Below are 18,975 nucleotides of genomic sequence, written 5' to 3'. Positions count from 1 at the left end.
CTCAGACAGACACACTCACCAAGACGACCTTGAAGAGGTTAATTTGCTGGTGCGTGGAACAGAAAAGTTGAATACAGTACAGTATGTTTTGGCTACATGTGACCACGTTAGCTGAGAATCTTAGCCTTTGTTTTCTGAGAGCATGCTGGCTAATTTCTTCATCCTGTTCCTACACAGAATGGATGCGAAGGGAAAGGAAAATTGAAGGAAGCCTCAGACACTGGAGTGAAAAAATGAAAAAGCCCATATCTTTCTCAAATTCTTACTCTGCAGTGTTATGTCAGAATGAAGACTTTCAATAACCTTGTGCACAAAGCAATAACCGCTTTCAGATTTTAACAGCATTTCCATTTCCATTATTCCAGATAGGCTTACAGCAGAACAAAAACATCACAACTAAAATGTGTTTAAGAGCCAAAAAGTATTTTTACATGTAATGAGCACCAATCATTCAACAGGGGTACCTTTTTAGATGACTACCTTCCTGTCATGCTGAAAAGCATCAAAATTCAAAACTTCATGCTTTGTTGACAAAACCAAATAGTCTGAGAACCTACTTTCTGACACAACAAAAATCCTCAAATAATGATTTTAGCAGAATTACTACTACTGAAAAGGAAGACTGCAATGATAGATGAAATCCACATAGCAAGCCATAGATACTTTCACTACAGACAGTGAATCTACTAAAAATAGAACCAGCAGTCAGTGACTCATTTAGGCTTCTGCTTTTAGGCTAGGTTGGGTGAGGCACATCGCTCACTGCCTTTCAGATACTAAAACAAACTCTCTACTGTCTGCCCTACGGCCCCAGGCTGAATGCAAAAGCCAGCAGGAGGTCCTTTCCATCTTTCAGTCTGAATCATTAATGCTGAACAGAACCGGGCATATGGAGGACACCTGTTCGCTGTGCAGCACCCAGCGAGCATGCAATGTTTTCCAAGCATTGCTGGAAAATTATTGCAATTGTACGGCATGTCCGTAATGTTATGGCGGCACTGCGGGGTGCCGGAGCCCCGGCCCTCTTTAGGGACGTCACCTCAGATCAGCCTAATCGCCCGAAGAGACGGGTGATGACAGGGTAATGCAGGTCTCAGGTCTCCCGGGTCAAAGCCTAATGCTCCTCGAGACTCATCCTCCCTGTCGCCCCTACATCTTTCCACACCTCAGGATTTCCTTTAGGTGGTTCAGATGGGGTTGCCACAAGTGCAAAATTAAAATGACAGCACCTTCCATCGTAGGTACTTATGCATATAGTAAATAGTGCATTACATTCAATGTTGCGCAATGAATAAAGCATAAAACAAGGGATGTGAAACATGAAACACTCATATTCAGAAGACCCAGAGTGGTTCCTGTATTACACAGGCCTGCCTGTGTAGCACAAGCCTAATCTCAATGTGCCCAGCAAATGGGCAGCCCTATGACCAGGAAGTGTTTGATTTTCATTCTGAAACCCCAAAGAGAAAAGGCACAATGAGATGGAGAACTGATGCAAGAATCATTAAAAGGTGTTTGATTCGTTTGGTTGATTCATTGGTCAGTGATTGTTCAGTTTATTTCTGCTATTACGCGCCCAGCTGATAACATTCCCTGAGCTGGGCACGGTTTTGCTTCCATCTGAAAGCACCAGCAGAGGAGCATGGGACGGACTAAAGACAGACTGTTTGCGCAGTTTGTGACAGTCTGCTAAAGAGGATGAGAGGGACTCAGCCAGCTGGTCACTCACACTAATAGACTGTGGCTTGTAGCTTAAAGCCCAGCACACACAGAGTACACAATTAACCAGGGTGCAGCTCCAGCAGCTACTGCGAGTGCATGGATGTTTGTAGGCTAGTCATTGTTCAAAGCCAAAAAACATTTAAACAGTAACTAGCTTTGGTACAAACTACACATAACTGGTCCATCTCCTGGTCAGTCACTGCTGGGTCATCCCTTATGGAGTTATCAGACCATGGACACTGGGGATGGAACTTAACCCTTTCATTCCAAAAATAGAAAAAAGTGTTTTTTTCCCACTTAGAACTCCTATTTCCTGGACTAGCCTACAAAATTTTGTCTGGGAATCTAAATTTTAATTGTGGATTAAAAACTTATCTTTATGTTTGGCCTTATAGTCAGACTGAGGAGGATGGTGGCGATTGGCTGCAGACAGTTTCTGGTGCTAAGAATGGTTCTTTTTGTTGTCTCAATTTTTGCAGGATTGCCATTTGTTTTCAGCAAGTTCCTGCTCTGAGGGACACAGCCTTCATGGTCAAGGCTCCTAACCTTACTGTTCGCCTGCTTTTGTGCGCTGCCATCTTTGCTGAGGCTACACCTCCCCATGACACACTGCACCTGCATTGCCTCATCATTCTATTCCTACCACTATCCTCTCTCTCTCTCTTTCTCTCTCTCTCTGTCCTTTATGCCACCTGAGCAACAAGTACTCCTGCAGCTCCGCCCCCGGAGCTCACTGTGCAATCCCTGTGGCCTCTAAACTGCCACAAGATACAATGAAATGTAAGATATTTCACGCCGCTGCCCTGTTAACATTTCACTGTTTTCTAGGAGTCACTTGGCCACCTTTTCCTGGGGTTCAGGGAATAATTTTCCAGTTTTCTCCAATTGGCTCCATGTTCTTTGATTGTGTCTGGAAAAACACACTGTGCTTAATGTATTGTAACAATTTCCATTGTAGAAATGCCCTATAACAAATAAAATTAACTGACTGGTTTGAACATTAAAGGAAAATTTCCCCAAATGTTTGTTCTAAGGTTGACCCAAACCCCAGTTCAACCTTTTATTTCTACATGTCAAATGCACAGAGCTACCATTTCTCCCATTGGCAGATACTTGCGGAGCTCTTGGTTTACCAAGGGGGATCAACTGACTGATTTCACTTGGTTCAGCCTTCTAGCTTCAAACACAGTCACCACTGCAAACAAAGCTGAAGTGTGCACAGGTTTACTTTTAAAAAAGCACTTCAGACGCATTGTGTCCGTGACACAAATTTCGCAAGGAAAGCCCCCAGACCAGTGTGTAAACTTCTTTGGTTTGCAGAATAAAACTACAGCATTCAACAACCTCTTCAGGCAGAATGCCAAGCCAAACTTTATTAAAGCGGTAATGTCTCGGTGAGGTGACGGCAGCTTCACTGTGAGTGATGAGCTCCTGTGTGAGGCGATGAAAAATCTCATACAGAGACACAGCATCTTCAGCAGGCTGCCTGTGAAATCCCACCATGCCACTGATGTGTCAAAACCATAATTAAATCACAGCCACAGAAAGATCTATTTTCAGAGTTCAGCAACAAATGTGCAATCCCCTTTTTCCTGCTAAAGGCAATGAATTTAGTGGGACTGATATTGAGAGCAGGAAGGAGGAAATTGCGTAAACCAGCCTAACACTGTGTTTAAATCAAGGGTTTGCAAGGGGTGGTCTGCAAACACCACAGGGGACTGTGGAGCCATTGCAGGAGGTCTTTAGAAAGTTCAAATAACCAGGAATCAGGCAGCCCCCATGTTAGGTTGATCCACTCAACACTAGTCTGTGTTTATGACATCTCTTCATGTCCTGTCATACCCATACCATCATACAGTGCATGTCACATTACTGAATATTTATACTGTGCTTTAAATGTAAGCAAATGTAAATGCCCAGTACAAACATTTATACAGTATTCATATGTCATGAATATTTTACTTCATACCATATTTATCTAGCCTGCGTTCAGCAATGTAATCCCTGCTTACACCCATTGCTTCTGTGGGAAAGTAGGTTTCAGTTCAGTTCAGATTCACTTTATCACAGTGTTCCCAGGAACACATTGTATTGTAAATGCCGGGACCGCCTGTTCACAGCGCAAACACTTCAACTGAAAAAGGTGATTCCAGGTAATGTAACTGAAAGGATTACGCCTAATTGTAGGCTACATACTGGAAACTCCTGCGGAAGATTTGGCAAGGCCCCATGTGACTAACGCAGTACAGTAGAAGAAACGCTGCGGGGACTTCCAACCGATCCAACGGTTTTCTGAATAGCTTCATTTCATTCCCCTTAATATTTCCCCGATAACATCACCCAAAACAAAGCGGTGACATTTTGGGGGAAGGACAGGGGGAAGTGGGCACGATAATCAACGGGAACATTTTCACAAAGGCCAAGTCAGATGGAGAAAAACAGAGCCTTTGACCCCCGCACATTTTTTTTGTTTTTTTTTTTACTTCAGAAATAGCTCGCTCGCCTCAAGGCAAATGGCTCAGGCTTTGGCCATGAAAACGAACAGAGCCACACCCAGTTTTTGCTTCATGAATGGCTTTTGCTAAATGTCAGAAAACAATTGTGTTTTAAGTGAAGTACTTGCACATTATTCCTCTGTACTTCATGTTATAATTGTACGGTCGATGTTACTGCTGTCATTCATGTCATCAACATCTTGAGGAGCTTGTCTGTTTTTCTATCACAGTGGGTTATTTGCCTTTGGAGCCAACAATGTTATTCAGCTCCACACCCACAGTTGCCCGCCGAGAAAGGATGTTAAGTCAGCATAACCAGTTTGTCCCCTATTCACCGTTCACATTGTAGGCTCAGCAACATCTGTTGCTCTACCCCTCGATGGGCACAAATCCCTAACTTGCCTTTTCGTCACATACCCTCCACTGGTGGAATGATCAGGTCCCTGTGAAACAGGACTGACTTTGCAATGACCATTTCGGAGATTCTGGAAATGTGTCTCTTCAAAATTCGGTTCATATCGTGAACAGTTTTTAAGACTTAGATTATCCAATGCTGTAATTATTTGCCATTTTTATGCCTACTCAAGTATCCTATAAAATATTATAATTGTGACACAAGACAGTCATAGCCCTAAAGACACATTAAATCATGTGGCAATAGAATGATCCCAAAAGTAATCCTCAGAAGGGCAGAATCACTCACCACCCCCTGATTCCAGCTAAAAACACAACTGTCAGGTAGTCTAACCAGCAGTTTCAAGTAGTCTACATATCACTGTTGGGCAGGTTCATTGTGTTGTCAGTGAACACTGCCCACTGTGTGGTACCTTGCAGACACTATAATTTATGGTAAAAACGGCTTTATAGATCATTGTTATTATGGGCTCTATTACAACTTTAGCAAAATGTAAATGCCTGCTCTTACAGATAATGGATAGGCAGCATGTTTTTACCGTTGTGTCCTTTTCATACTATCTTTAAGCCTGATGTCTGTTTGCTTTCAATCTGTCTGCTCTGTACCTGTGGAGTTGTTGCTCCTGTAATAGGCATTTAACACAGTATGCCACGTTAGGCCTGCACATTACTTGGGATTAGAGTGACGGCAAAATAAATAAACAATAATAACACTGAAAAGATGCCCACTAATGAATGGATAACTATGCTTTATCCCAAATACACGGTGCTTGGCCAGATACACATTTCCCAGATACACGGCCTTGATGACCCCAGTGAAAAACACAGCCAAGAGTTTAGTCCTACTACGCTTAAACCATGCTAGATTATACTTACCTCAGCAGGACCAGAACAGGCCAGGACTGCTGGCTGCTCTTCAACCAGTCCAGAAAAACACAGCTACAACTTTCCACTCAGCTTAGCAATGACTCTGGCCACTCAAACTACACTCTTACACAACTTTCTGCTTGGTCCAATGTGAGACTTCACTGAAAAAACACACTAGCTACACTGTCCATGGAGAAGCCATTCTTTTTATCTTAAAAAATCTGCTGACCTCAGTATTGGAGATCTGCATCTCAACTTCACAGCTGTGCATACCACTGTACAAACTTCAGCACTGCTGTACTCCACCAAAAGAAATGACAAGGATATGTCTCCTCAATCCCTGCCCCCGAACACCTGCTACCTACAGGATTTGATGTTTATTTTACATGTAGTATTGTGTATTTTGGATTATGTGTTATAGCAACTAGTGTACTTGGCTTCCATTGTTTCATCAGGCTGCACAAGTTAACGTGAGGTACGGCTTGAATGGTGTTATGCTCACACTCACTGGTCTGTGTGTGTTGTCAGCCTGGTCTGACACTGTTAAAAGCATGTAATGTAATGTAAGATATAGCAAGGCAAATTCTTCTGGATCTGTGGAATTGCGGTCAAGAAATACATTTACAACAACATCAAGAAAACTTTGAAGAATTCCATGCCTGACTCTGTCAGATCACTGGAGCCCCATTTGGAGCTGAACACAACATCATTTTAGCACAGCAGTGAGCGCTCTGCTCCTTCTACCTTCTCTTCATTGACAATGGTGAGTCAGTGAGAGTGAGGGGGCGGGGTATCAATCAAACAGATGCAGGGCAAGCGCTCGCCGCCCACACACGCCACACACCGAGCGTGCGGCAAAATCCAATTACATCAGGAGCAATCACCGAGCCTGACGGGAGACAGCACGTTAAGAGACAGGCTGGCCTCGGTGGTCTGCTGGAGGAAGGGACGGACGCAGTCGGGGGGGGAAGGGTGGTTAGAGAGAGGAACCCGTGTTTACTGTGACAGAGCGCTAATTTGATTAACGAGAAGTGAGCTTAATGGTCTGCTTCATGTAGCCACAGAGGAGAACGGGACTTGCTCGAGAAGTCCCACAGGAACCATCCTCCTCCACTGAAAAGAGCCACAGTGCATTACATCAGCAGATCAGAGGCTGGTGTCCCATTCAGTTACATTAGGCAACGCTACTGTTCCCATCAAGAGCTATGCTTAACTAAAAGAAACCATGCTGTAATGAGCTCACTTATGACTTTATATTAGAGCAGCAGGTGGCACTGACAGATAAAATACATGAGAGTCCTACAGCTACCTCTTCCAATCATGAAAAATATGTAAAAGTGGAGGCAACTTAAGCCAGTGCTAACCACTGAGATAACCAAAGGGTTATTTGGTTAGCTCTTTATGAATGAAGCCTCTTGACAGAGCATACTTGCTTTTAATTAGACAACAGGGCCTTGTACATACTCACATGTTAAGGTTCAAAATGTATGCAGTTTTTGTGCACTCGCTGTTGTTCTATGTTTGTAAACACACCTGGGCATTGGTTTCAAGTCACTACAAGTCTTCGATGAAGTGGTTCACTCTCCCAATATAGGATATGGTTGGAAGTTGGAGTTGGAAGAGGAGTGCGGGGTTACAGGCGTTTAAGTGCAAAAATGTGTTTTAGATCGATTCATGTGTCGATGTCATGTCGATTCAGTGTCTTAAGATAGCGTTCTGTGAATCTCTCTCTCTCTCTGTCTCTCTCTCTTTGTCTCTCTCTCTCTGTCTCTCTCTCTCTGTCTCTCTCTCTCTGTCTCTCTCTCTCTGTCTCTCTCTCTCTGTCTCTCTCTCTCTCTCTGTGTGTGTGTGTGTGTGTGTGTCTTAACGTAATGTTCTCTGAATCTCTCTCTCTGGTTTAACACAATGTGCCCTGAATCGAAATCAACGGGCCAACACACTCCAGCACTACAGCCAAAACCACTTCACAGTATGAGCAAAATCAGCCACATGGACTCTCTTTTCACCAGACTCCGACTGATAAAATTAACACGCATGCTACACATGACACAAAACCAACAGCAAAGACAGGGAAGTGACTTCAGTTCGCGTACCTGCTCTATCTGCGGCAGCTTGGATTAAACAAAGATTAGAAGGAAAAAGCAGGTCAGCCAACATCCGGGAAAGAACAAGACTCCGACATGACACGGGATTAGCTCATCAAGGCAGATTGAGTTACACCAGGGAGACAGCAGAAGGCAGCGCATGGATACCGTCTCCATCAGAACCCTCTCCATGGCTGTGGGAGAGTGCAGCGGGACAACACACACCGAGTGAAGGGAGACATGGGAGAATGATGGAGAAAAAGACCCAGTGGCAGTCATATATAACTCTGCACACTATTCCTCCAGGATGACAAATGATTCATTGCTGCGCAACAAGCAAGCTATTCTCTGTGGGGTTCTGAGATTTTAAAATTAACATAACTGAACAATACTGATAAAAAAAAAATCTTTCTCAGCACATCCATACAACCAATGAATACCATCCATACAAACCAACTAAACTTTTCTGAGCAATGTCACTTCCAGGATTTGAACCTACGCCTCTCCTGGAAGCCCAGGGTCCTGACTCTGACTCCAGGCTGTAGCCCTGAATATGACAGAGCAGTGCTGCTGCCCTGCGGGGGATTGGTCCGGTTCCCAGCATCATCGGAGACACCGGGAGGCCGCCCCGGGCTATCTGAGTAATTCAGTAATGCTGACGTGCTGTGTTATTTCACTGGCTCGACCGAGATTAACTTTGACCCAAACAACCCTCCGCCCCTCCTTCTCCTGCTCCCTGTCCTCCGCTCCAGAGAAACACTGCTGTGCTCCATCGTTCAGACTGAGTGAAGCCCTGCAGCCGCCGCAATGACACACACACACACACACACACACACACACACTGGCGAGGGGGAATCCTTAGGTTTAACTCGCAGCAGCCAGTCAAAGAACATTCCGTTCCCTGGAAAAAACGAGATAGATTAGGGCACGGCAAACACTCTCTCCGTTTCCCTCTCCCTCTGTGTCACAGGGAGCGAGAGAGACACAGACGGGGGAAGAGACAGAGAGGGAGAGAAAGAGAGAGGAGGGGAGGAAGCGAGAGAGAGAGAGCGGAAAGGAGAGAAAGTCTAAAAGGCAGGAGGCAGGAGGCAGAGAGCGAGGGTAGAGGGAGAGGGAGTGAAAGGCAGACAGAGAGAGCGGAGAGCACTGTGGAGCAGGACCTCGACCTGTTACCGACAAACAGCAACAAGTGTCGCGTCACGAGACACTGACATTAGGTGATGCACCGGTCAAGACATTTATAGGAACCAACACATAATATCTCCAAGATGTTCCCAAACAGTCTTTAGTGAAGTACTGGAACAGACGCACTTATATGTTCCAAAACATTACTGCCGTTCCGTACACGGTTTCAGGAATAAACTTGATCTCTCATCAACGCAGAGGCTCTAAATCATTCAACTATTTTTACTGAGGCAATGAGCGGGAAGCCTTAGCGCTTGTAGTGAAATGAAGCCCAGCTGAGGCTGGCGCTATTTTTAGTGTGCTTTTACATGCCTGAGAGTATGTGTTGCGGCTTACAGACGTGCCACATGTACGGCTTAAAGCCATGACAGTGGGTCTTCCATGTGACGGCTCAGCTTTGCAACATGATTTCCATTTTATTTTTGGGAAACTAATTTCATTAATACAGAAGAAAAAAACAGAAATGCACTGCTGAAAACCAAGAACAACGTAGACCTACATTCAAACATCATACCATATGCTGTTTTTATTTCTTCTATTATAGACTAACCGCTGCTATCTGCCTTAACCCATGACTTCATACAGAAGTGAACAAGAAAATCTAAACTATCCCTGTGTCCGATACCATAAATAAATGCATCTACAGCACAGCATATTAATTGCTCATGTGAATGACTGGAATTAAATACAAACAATTATATACTAAATGAGGCACAGAGTTGTACTGCACACAGTGTGTGTTTTTAAATAAAATTCTTCTTTAGCCCCTGCCAAATTTAGGCTAGACAGCTAGACACATGAATCACCCGAACAATCTTGGCACGCCCTTTGTAACACGCACCTTAATCGTGATAAAAATCATACTTTAAAGCACCTCAAGACCTTGCTGTATCAGGCACATGCACACTGGCGTTCTGTAGGCAGTTTGTGAGGCTCCAGCCTGGCCCTCCCAGGCAGCTCCCTGCTGTTAAACCACTCTGTTTACAGGCTGCGGGTGAGCAACACGTCGAGCCTCCCCCACACTAAAAATAAACAAGCAGAGAGAGACCAGACCAGAGCATACAGTTCAACTTCTACAACAAATGTGCAATAAACAAGTAATAAACGAACAATCTTCACCAGCAGTGTATCGATGGTATCTGAATTAGCATATATACATGGTGCAAGTTTTCCCTCTGAGGTTCAGCGCATTGCTTCAGGAGCACGGACTCATTCAAGGCAAAAACACCTCACACAAAGCATTTGTTTGTGCAACATCAGCTGGTCATGCTGTTAAGGAAGAAAGCGTCTCTGTGGCTGCTATCTGCAGAAGATGCCAACCTGTTGATAGCCTTAAATGGCCACAGTGCACCAGCAAAATGTGTCTTATTCTGTGTGTGAAAGGGAGAGCATTTCTACGCTGTGCCTCTTCATTTTGTACCCACCAATTCCTCTCACTCAGTGGATGAAAGAAATGTTGAAATGATGAAATGTTACATTATTGTCATTCAACAGGATGTTCTTATCCAGAACAACCTACATAGGTTACAATTTTTACATTATCCATTTAGACAGCGGAATATTTTACTGAGGCAACTGCCCAAGTACCTTGCCCAAGGGTACAACATCAGCACTCCAGCGGGGAATCGAACCAGCAACCTTTCAGTTACGAGCACCAATCCTTACTGCAATGCTACATTGCTACCCTCATTGGCTGGCATCAAAATAAGCGTCATGTGACCGATGCAGAGAGAGAAAACGGGAGAACGTGAGCTGCGGGAGGGGAGGCCGGTCTTGAGAGTCTTGAAGAGGAGCGGCAGCTGGGAGGGCGACGCGCTGTTGACACAAGACAGCAAACACAGCTTGTGACCTTCTCCTGACCGGCATTTCACTCTGGTGCTGCGGTGCCCCCCCTGACCTCAAGACGGGCATGACCAGACGCCACACACACACATGCACACATACTGCACCCCAGGCCACAGCTGGACCCCCCTGTCCCACCCTGACCCCCTGTTCAAGCCAGTGAGGCTTGACCCCGCTCATCAGATCCAGACATTGAGGATTTCAGGAGGCACACTGTGACCCCCCCTTCGCATTCTTACACTCTCTGGCTACTGGGGAACTGCTCCACTGCTCAGACAAACACACTTCCTACTAAGACTATTTCAACAGTCCACTAAGGTGGCTGGGGGCTCTCAGCCCTCATATAAGCATTGGTGCAGATATTTTTGTTTTCTGTAACAGTCAGAGACTAACAGCTTAACAATGACCATTATCATGTATTTATGTGCATACATGAGACACTGTTTGAAGTAAAATGAGTGCAATGAAAAATGCAGCATGGCTCTTCTAAGTCAGCGAGCTCCACCGCAGCCTCACCTACTCCCTGTTGGCTCTGCAACAGCCTTGAAACAGACGGGGCCTTTAAATCACCACTCCCTGTTCCCCCCGTCTGACTGTCTCCCAGCTGCAATCGCTCACCTGAGCGGGGCTTTATGGAGCACTGAGTTTGATGAAAAGCGTGTATGACTCAGCGCGAACCCGGGGGTTAACGCGCGCCGATCGGGCCTGTGCGCAGATGTTCTGGCGTCTCACATGACGGTGGGCGGGGGGAGGGGGAGGGGGCTCACAGGGGGACGGCGGCGGCCGACAATGTGCACCTCACGTTAATTACGGGATCCGGTTTCATTAGCGCCGGCAACCCCCTCGCCAAACCTCTGTCATCACCGCCGTAGCTCATAAAGCTACAGCGGCTTTCACAAAAGTGATGCACTGGTGCTGAATTAATGAGAGAGGTGGACAAGGGTCGTAATGGGAATCAATCAAAGCCTGGCACATAAAAGAAAAGCAAACAACTACAAAACCCCACTATCTGTCAGCGTGTGTCACGCTTTTTAATGCAACTGAAATAGAAATCATAGACAGAAACCTCTCCTGAATCACCACTTGCAGCTGCCTCTGCAGGTCCTCTGCACCACGCCCGCATTACTCGAAAGGTGTGCTTTTCATGACTATCAATTTTAATTACGCATTCATTTGTGCCAGGCACTTAACAGGCAACGCTTTTCCTCCTGAGGGCCAATCAATGCTCAGGGACTGCGGGAGGGAGGGGGGAAAGGGGAATGGGAGGATGTTGTGTGGCAACGGGCAGGTGAGGCACGCTGCCAGTGCCGCAGGTATCTCACCGCAAGACCCAGCACGCCGTGCGCAACGCAAAGCATCTCACCCTCTCTCTCTCCTCCCATCTACCCAGCATGCCTCAGTCACCACACTCTCACTGGCTTCCTACCTGCCACACCACCGCTGTCACAAGGCACGTCGCTCTCACTTCCTCACTCCTTCTCCTCCTATCATCCCTCCATCTTTCACCCCTTTTTACTACTTTGCGGTCAAGTCTTTGACCGAGGTCTTGGTGAACAGAGAGATCAGAGAACTCTCATCTACATTTTCCTATGATTTGAATGACAAATTTAAAGAGGAGTTTTTGGTGGGGTTTATTTTAGCCTTGTTTTTGTGTTCATTTCAGTGACTGGAGAGCCAGCTCACCACATGTTAAACACTTGCTTAACTCTGAAAGTGAAAAATGAACAGAACTTTAGCCAGTTCATACAATATGATGACAAAACCCTATTGTCATGAATTATGTCTGCAGAACACTGCAATGAGGTATCAGCATAAAAGGTGAACAGAGTGCTGATGATTCTTTAACACAAGAGTTCTGATGTATAGGGATCCATTCCTGCATTACCTCATCTAGAGTTGCAGAAGATGAAAGAGAAAAAGAAAAACATGCAATTAATCCCACATTGGGCTGCGGAGAATCTTTCCATTTTCTCAACAATTTAAATTAATGATGATGTTCCTTTCTCAGCTTGCATACCTCTCTTTCCTCACTAAGGGGGAAAGCTGATTGAAAATCCAATCTATCTCCTCAACATACAAAACTAATTTGAGGCAGCTTTCTCTTTCACAACTTAACAGCATTTTCTATTTCATCTTGAGGCACTAAAGCGCTCACATGATGGTGGAAATGATTGTCTAGGTAAATGCGTTTTTAACTGTGGACTCTGATCACTGCTGCAACAGGCTTGATAACCATAACGCATTTACATTCTTGGCTTATATTTAAAGAACGCATGCGAGGGAGTCACAAGATAGAAGCAGCTGCCGCATGACAGTCAGACTGAGGGGTCTTCTGCATGGAGCTGTCAACCCATCCCCTTTGGACCAACATTTCCCACAATTCCAAACGATAAGGGCTCACAATCCAACAGCTGCTGCAAGGTTTGTGGTACATCTGCACTGCTGGGCTTGGCCTAAATGATACATGTATTTACTTAACAATTCATGTTTACCTTCCCAAAAAATTGCCACAAAGCCCCACCCAGTCATGTCACTTTAGCATCAGCTGGGTAGTAAATACACAAGCAAACGGAAGCCATTTTGGGCGTCTGCAAGACATAGTGCTAAAATTATACTAGCCTACATGCAGGCTAAACACTGTCGAAATGTGTCCACTTCCCCTCCCACTCCAAGGAATGACTGAAATGCATTTTCACTTGTATTTCAACCGTTCTCTGTACATCCACAGCAAAAGACCAAAGTTGTAAAAAGAGAGTGGAGGATGATGAAGGTGATCATAGTGATGAAGATGAGAAGGATAACGATGGCCACAAAGACAGTGGTGATCATCGTGTGCATTCACTGGCTTGGTGCACGTCTTTAAGGGGATCCGGTCTGATGGATGATGGTGATCCTAACTGAGGATTTGGCCTTATCAGTAGCTCTGGGCACTCCGTGTGTGGGCCTCAGAGAGGGCTGACAGCCAGATGTTTCCCCTGGGGCAGGAATCAGACACTCTCAGCCCTGCGGTATGCCCCTTCATCAAGCTACTCTCCGAGAGCCAACCAATGCGTCGGCTGACAGGAGTGTAATTGATGAAGGTGATGATGAGGACGTTCCTTCAGCAGTAGATGATTAAAGCGTCTTCGATTTCTCTATTTTCCCTGTTGGCTCAGAGCTGCCAAGCTTTCTCATCTATAATCTCTCTCTCTCTCTCTCACACACACACACACACACACACACACACACACACACACACACACACACACACACACACACACACACACACTTTTGTATGTATTCTGGGGGATTCCCTGAACAGAGGTCTTCTTGTGGTGTTGAACTGTGTCACTGCAGCACACTGTGCTCTCCACGTAGCAACCTCCATTCACTATCAGAGCTCCAGATCAACCACGTGGAAGTAAACTGTGGACAGTCTGGATAATCAGCAGCACGCTCCAGCAAAACATACAAAAAGAAAAATCAGGAGGACCTTGTCTTTCCTCAATAACCACACCCTCTACCCCGTACTAAGAAAGTCTAATGTCTGTCACTACCTGGTACTTCAGTCCTTCTGAGGTCAGGGGTAACACAAGCAATATGATTCATACAGCCAGCAGGTCCCCAAGAGATTCCACTGCCCAAGGGTGATATTCTGACGTAAAATCTGACCATTCAACAAAGGGGCAGGCAGTCGTCCCCCTCTGTATTTGAAAAGGAAATGAAACAGACACTCGCAGCACACAGAGACCTGGAGGGGCAGTGATGATTTGAACTGGTCGAGGTCACTGAAGGGTACACTGGTCAGAACAAGAGCTCTCCCACTGGTTCCGTTTCAATTGCTTGCATTTTCAATGACTGAAGTGATTACATTGACTATGCTCTTGAATGGCTTGTAAAATAAAAACAAAGCTGGCAGGAAGCATAGAGAATATTTGGTGGTGTAGCATGGCTGAGGCCTGTAAGCCAGTAACAGTGGGTTTCTTATGGACAACACCCAACACACAGCTACTGAAAGCTAAATTAACGGAACCCTTTGAGGTGTCATGCTAGAGGAAGTGGGCTTGTGGTCATATTGTTAGGTCTAAATACTGGATGGGCTACTGTTGTTCGTACTCAGCCTAGATTGTTTCAATTAGCTACCCAGACATATACTGTATACCTGCTTAATATTCTATGCACATCACCTCAGGTAAAGCTGTCTACTAAGCAAATATGCTGAGATTATGTAAGATAATACTGATGTAGAGAGGGAATGAAAATTAAATTTCCATAATAACCAGCCTTTATGAACCATAAATAGGTTTTCACCCTGTCCAAATATGAAAAGTGTTATGGATCTCCTTATCTACTAACCTACATGTACATGGACTTCTGCTCTACTTTGAGAAACAGGTTAGAGCCCCTAGGGAAGCAAAAAGCATGTGACACGGTAAATTATCTGTTTATTATCTGGGCCTTATCTTGTTTGGGTTATAGTTTAAGAATGAAGATGGGCTACAGACAAACCATAATGCACACCTAACTTCCCTATATTTCCTTCTCTGTTTCCATGGTTGGCTTTTAGTTGAAAGGTTATTATGCTGATAAATAAAATTTGGCATGTCCCCGCAACATGAGAGAATAACTGCTTGATGTACAACTCAATTCCATGCAATTAAAGTCCAGAATGTTTAAAATTGGACAAAGCTGTCAGGGTCATCTATTGCATCCCCATCTGTATTGCCAATTTAACAACAGCCACCAGATCTAGTGCTTTTCAAATATGCTGATGGTAATAAATACATGCTTCAGGCAATATTTTCAGTCTCTACAACTGTTGACATATTTCGCTGTGGATTTTTTTTTCCCCCCCACACACCAAATTAATCTTCCTTCCAGCATAAGTATCTGCATTATTCAAGTTTCATGACAGTTACAACAACGGTCAAAGCTGTTCCTCTCCTGTTCAGAAACACAGCACATTAATGCGCTGTTACATTTATGCAACAATTCAATCTCAGCACAAAGCTGTTCTTCCCTTTGAAAAATATATAAGCGAATATTAGGTTTGGCTCATAGACTAAGCCCACTGAAAGTAAGGAAAACTCAGGCAAGGTCAACAGACAAACCCCAAGTCACACTCAATATGGTTTACAGAGGCTAGGGTACTGCTGTGCTAAATCTAGAGTCTACCATCAGTACCTTTATTTAACAACACTGTGTTTTGCTGACTGAATTCACCCTGTCATGCAAGTACCCGAGCACAGTATGTTTTCATTTGTTAAGCAAAGTTATGAGCAAACTGCTCTGTGGGCTGACAGAATCAGGCATTTCGGTCTCTCTCTTTTGCATGGTACATACTTCAACTACAGTCTGCATACACTGACATGCTTGTTACATGAAACTAGGTTAATTCAGTATGCAATGTTCGGTAAAGTTGCAAGATGCATCATACTGTAGGTGCTGTTTCCTTAGGACAGTGCTACCACTGTGCAACTATCCCCTGGGGTAATTTGGAGGAGTTTGGATTAGTGCAAAGTGTTAAAGATTCACTGAAACTGTATTACTGTTTTACCAGGAGTATGGTTCCTAGAACCCACCCATGCAGACAGGAGGCCTACGTGTAAGCGATAAGGCGTTTAGTCACCATGGACACAACTGTAACAGACAAAATCACCAATTCCATCACCTGTCCATATTGGTGAACAGTTACATAAAAGAAAAGTAAATATATTTCTTTCTTTAGATCAATGTTAAATAATCGTTCAATGCTACGGACAACCAGATATCGAAGAGCATACCACTCACTATATAAGTGCTCCGTCAGCTGAACTACGCAATTCAGAAAAATCCTACTCTAATCTAAAAAATAACACAAACAACAGATTCCACCAACACTTACAACTGAAGCACTAATTGACAGCCGATAGTGAAGGTATTAGTCTCATTCACCTGTTCCGCATTCATTCATAACCTCAATGGGCGTAAATAATGTAGCCTATTAATGATTGTTGGATCAACAGATACAAACGATTCTGCTCCATAAACATATGTCAGCTGTCACTCAAGATTGAGAGGCTCAATATCTAACGATCTCTCAAACTAGATTTCAATATCCAGCTATTTATAGGATATTGTTTCCAAGTTTAATCGGAATATTTGGAATCTCTTGCGGCAAAACCAAAACTGTCGATAATTAACAAACAAGAAAACAATAAAATAAAAACAATAAAACTCGCACTGAGGTACCGACTTCAGAGTTAGCAAGTCAGTCAATTTCTCCTCGAACACTCACTTCCAACCCAACAAGTGGTCCACGTCCAACCCTCACCTGTCCACAGTAGTACTTTTCACTAAATTCTAGTCTTGCTAGATAGTTACAATACCGTTTGTCTTTACAGATATAAGCATTTATTGGTTAGCTAACTCCTATTTGTCTATCTCTGCGCGTAATGTAAATGTATTCCCTGCAATTTATCTCCAAGGAGAGTAGCTAGTTAGCTGGCTATTTCCTTGAAAGTGCGAATCGGTAACACCTGTACAATAATATAGGCCAATCATGGTGCACTTTGATCCCTTCAATAAAACTGAAAGCAACCATTAGATGTCAGCTAGTCTACTCTTGTAAATTGAGTTCGTTAGAAACCGTTTTATAGCTGTTGTCCCAATTCTACGCAAAATACTGCAACTTTAGCTAAGTGAGTCTGACCTGAGAACAAAAGACAATCGCTTGTGGCCTCACCGTGCAATGTCTTACCTCCAAAGAGATGGGGTGATATGTGAGCAGGTAACGAGCCGATCAGCAGCCGGGGAGCCCCCTGCCCTCTGCTCGACGTGTCACTTTCGCCGGTCGTCTCTTCTGGGGTGCTGCTGCCGGACTCGTGCGAGCTGTAGGTTCCACCGCTGTTGCCAACGTTGCTGAAGCCAGACTGGTGGAGTGATTGGGGCCTCGTCCCCGAACCCCCTCCGCTGCCCCCGGTGTATCTCGTTCTGTGGCCGAGATGCTGGGTCGCGGCCGACGTGGCTCCCGCGGCCCCGTGAGACGAGGCACCGTAAGCATGGTACCTCATAGCCATGGCGGCAGTTCTGCTGTTACCGTTACTGGCGGTAGTATTAGAGGGCACATCCGAGCCCGAATAAGCTCTGGTCCGGCCACTGGCGGCTGGGCTACTCTGATTTGCCCCCATTTTTGTAGCCCGATGCCAATATCTCCACCGATTACTTGCTGTCAATATCACTCCAGCTGTCCAACTGAAAAGTTTTGCCGTGCGTGATTTAAAGGGCACGGGACGCGAGGAGCAGAATTCCAAACACTCTCCACAAAAACAACGTGGGAAAAAGGAAAGTCATAACTGAACTCCCATACTCAGCCAACATAAAAAAAGATGACCAAAACAAACCGACAACCAGTGGAAACAATGTTACATGCGAGAACAAACGAAATCTAACAACACTTTAAAGTGTTAAATATGTGTCACGACGATACTCCACGTGTACGAGTTGTACTTCAGCTCTTGCAGCCTTTCGGGTAAAAGTTGATCGTTTTGTCTCAACGTTAATTCGCTTTGGTTTTCTTAGAAACGTCTTCTCCGCCATACCTCGTCTTTTAGTGAGAAAGTGAAATGGCAGTCCTTACAATTCCTTCCTGCGCGACTACAGGCATACAAACTGTCACAGGGGGGTGGAAGCTTTGATGTGTTGAGAGGACCGGAGGGAGATGGTGTGCGAAAGAAAAAAAAAAACGACAAAACTGTTGAGAAAGAAGTAAGTCCGCTTGTGCAGCCCAGGACTTGCGGACCGGTTGTCGACTGGAAGGCATTGACTACCCTCCCTCTCTTCGTGCGTCAGGTGACGTCAGCGATAGAGGGACACGAACGCAGCAACATCAACAATAACACTGGCGACTGTAGAGGTAGATCCTATAATCTCTGATTATGTGCATGGAGACATTCAGATGTCATTGTGCTGCAAGTCTGCTGTATCATATGAACCCTCCTCTCAAAATTGCATTCAGTCTTTCGACAATTTGCCCCCTCCTCTCGACATGTCTTGTTGCTGGCAATGCTAAAACGCCTATGAACTGCATTTTACTCTTCACAGTGGTTCTGTCGTGGTGTAATCCGTTGTGTTGCTTGTCAGATATCGAGGCTAACAACGCGCCATTTAAAAGCGTGAAAAAACTTTTAAATGCGTCAGCTGCAGTTAAACTGAATGGTGTGCAATAATTGCAAGCAAGCGTTGCACTGCGATGTATTCTCCCAAATTCTACATAAAAGCTGCGGGATACAATGTTTTATTGTAAACATGCTACATTAAGCAAAATGCATCTATATATGTCGGATGGCACGATTAAGACCATTTTGTTTATTGGTTCTGAAATAAATAGGTCAAAGTTCATTGCTTGA

At 44.7% G+C, this 18,975-nt stretch overlaps 1 protein-coding gene across 1 annotated transcript in view; it reads right to left on the bottom strand.

Annotated features, from left to right (window-relative positions):
• Positions 1–18,525, bottom strand: part of LOC118768929 (E3 ubiquitin-protein ligase znrf2-like) — a 30,587-nt gene extending 12,062 nt beyond the window's left edge. The window contains exon 1 of the mRNA XM_036515906.1: positions 17,328–18,525. Within this exon, the coding sequence (XP_036371799.1) occupies positions 17,328–17,757 (430 nt within the window). The 5' untranslated portion in view covers positions 17,758–18,525. The remainder of the gene's footprint in view (positions 1–17,327) is intronic.
• Between the last annotated feature and the right edge of the window lie 450 nt (positions 18,526–18,975).

This window comes from Megalops cyprinoides, chromosome 21 (assembly GCF_013368585.1).
Source record: "Megalops cyprinoides isolate fMegCyp1 chromosome 21, fMegCyp1.pri, whole genome shotgun sequence".
NCBI classification, from domain to species: domain Eukaryota; kingdom Metazoa; phylum Chordata; class Actinopteri; order Elopiformes; family Megalopidae; genus Megalops; species Megalops cyprinoides.
This window is presented reverse-complemented; position numbering and strand designations above follow the sequence as displayed.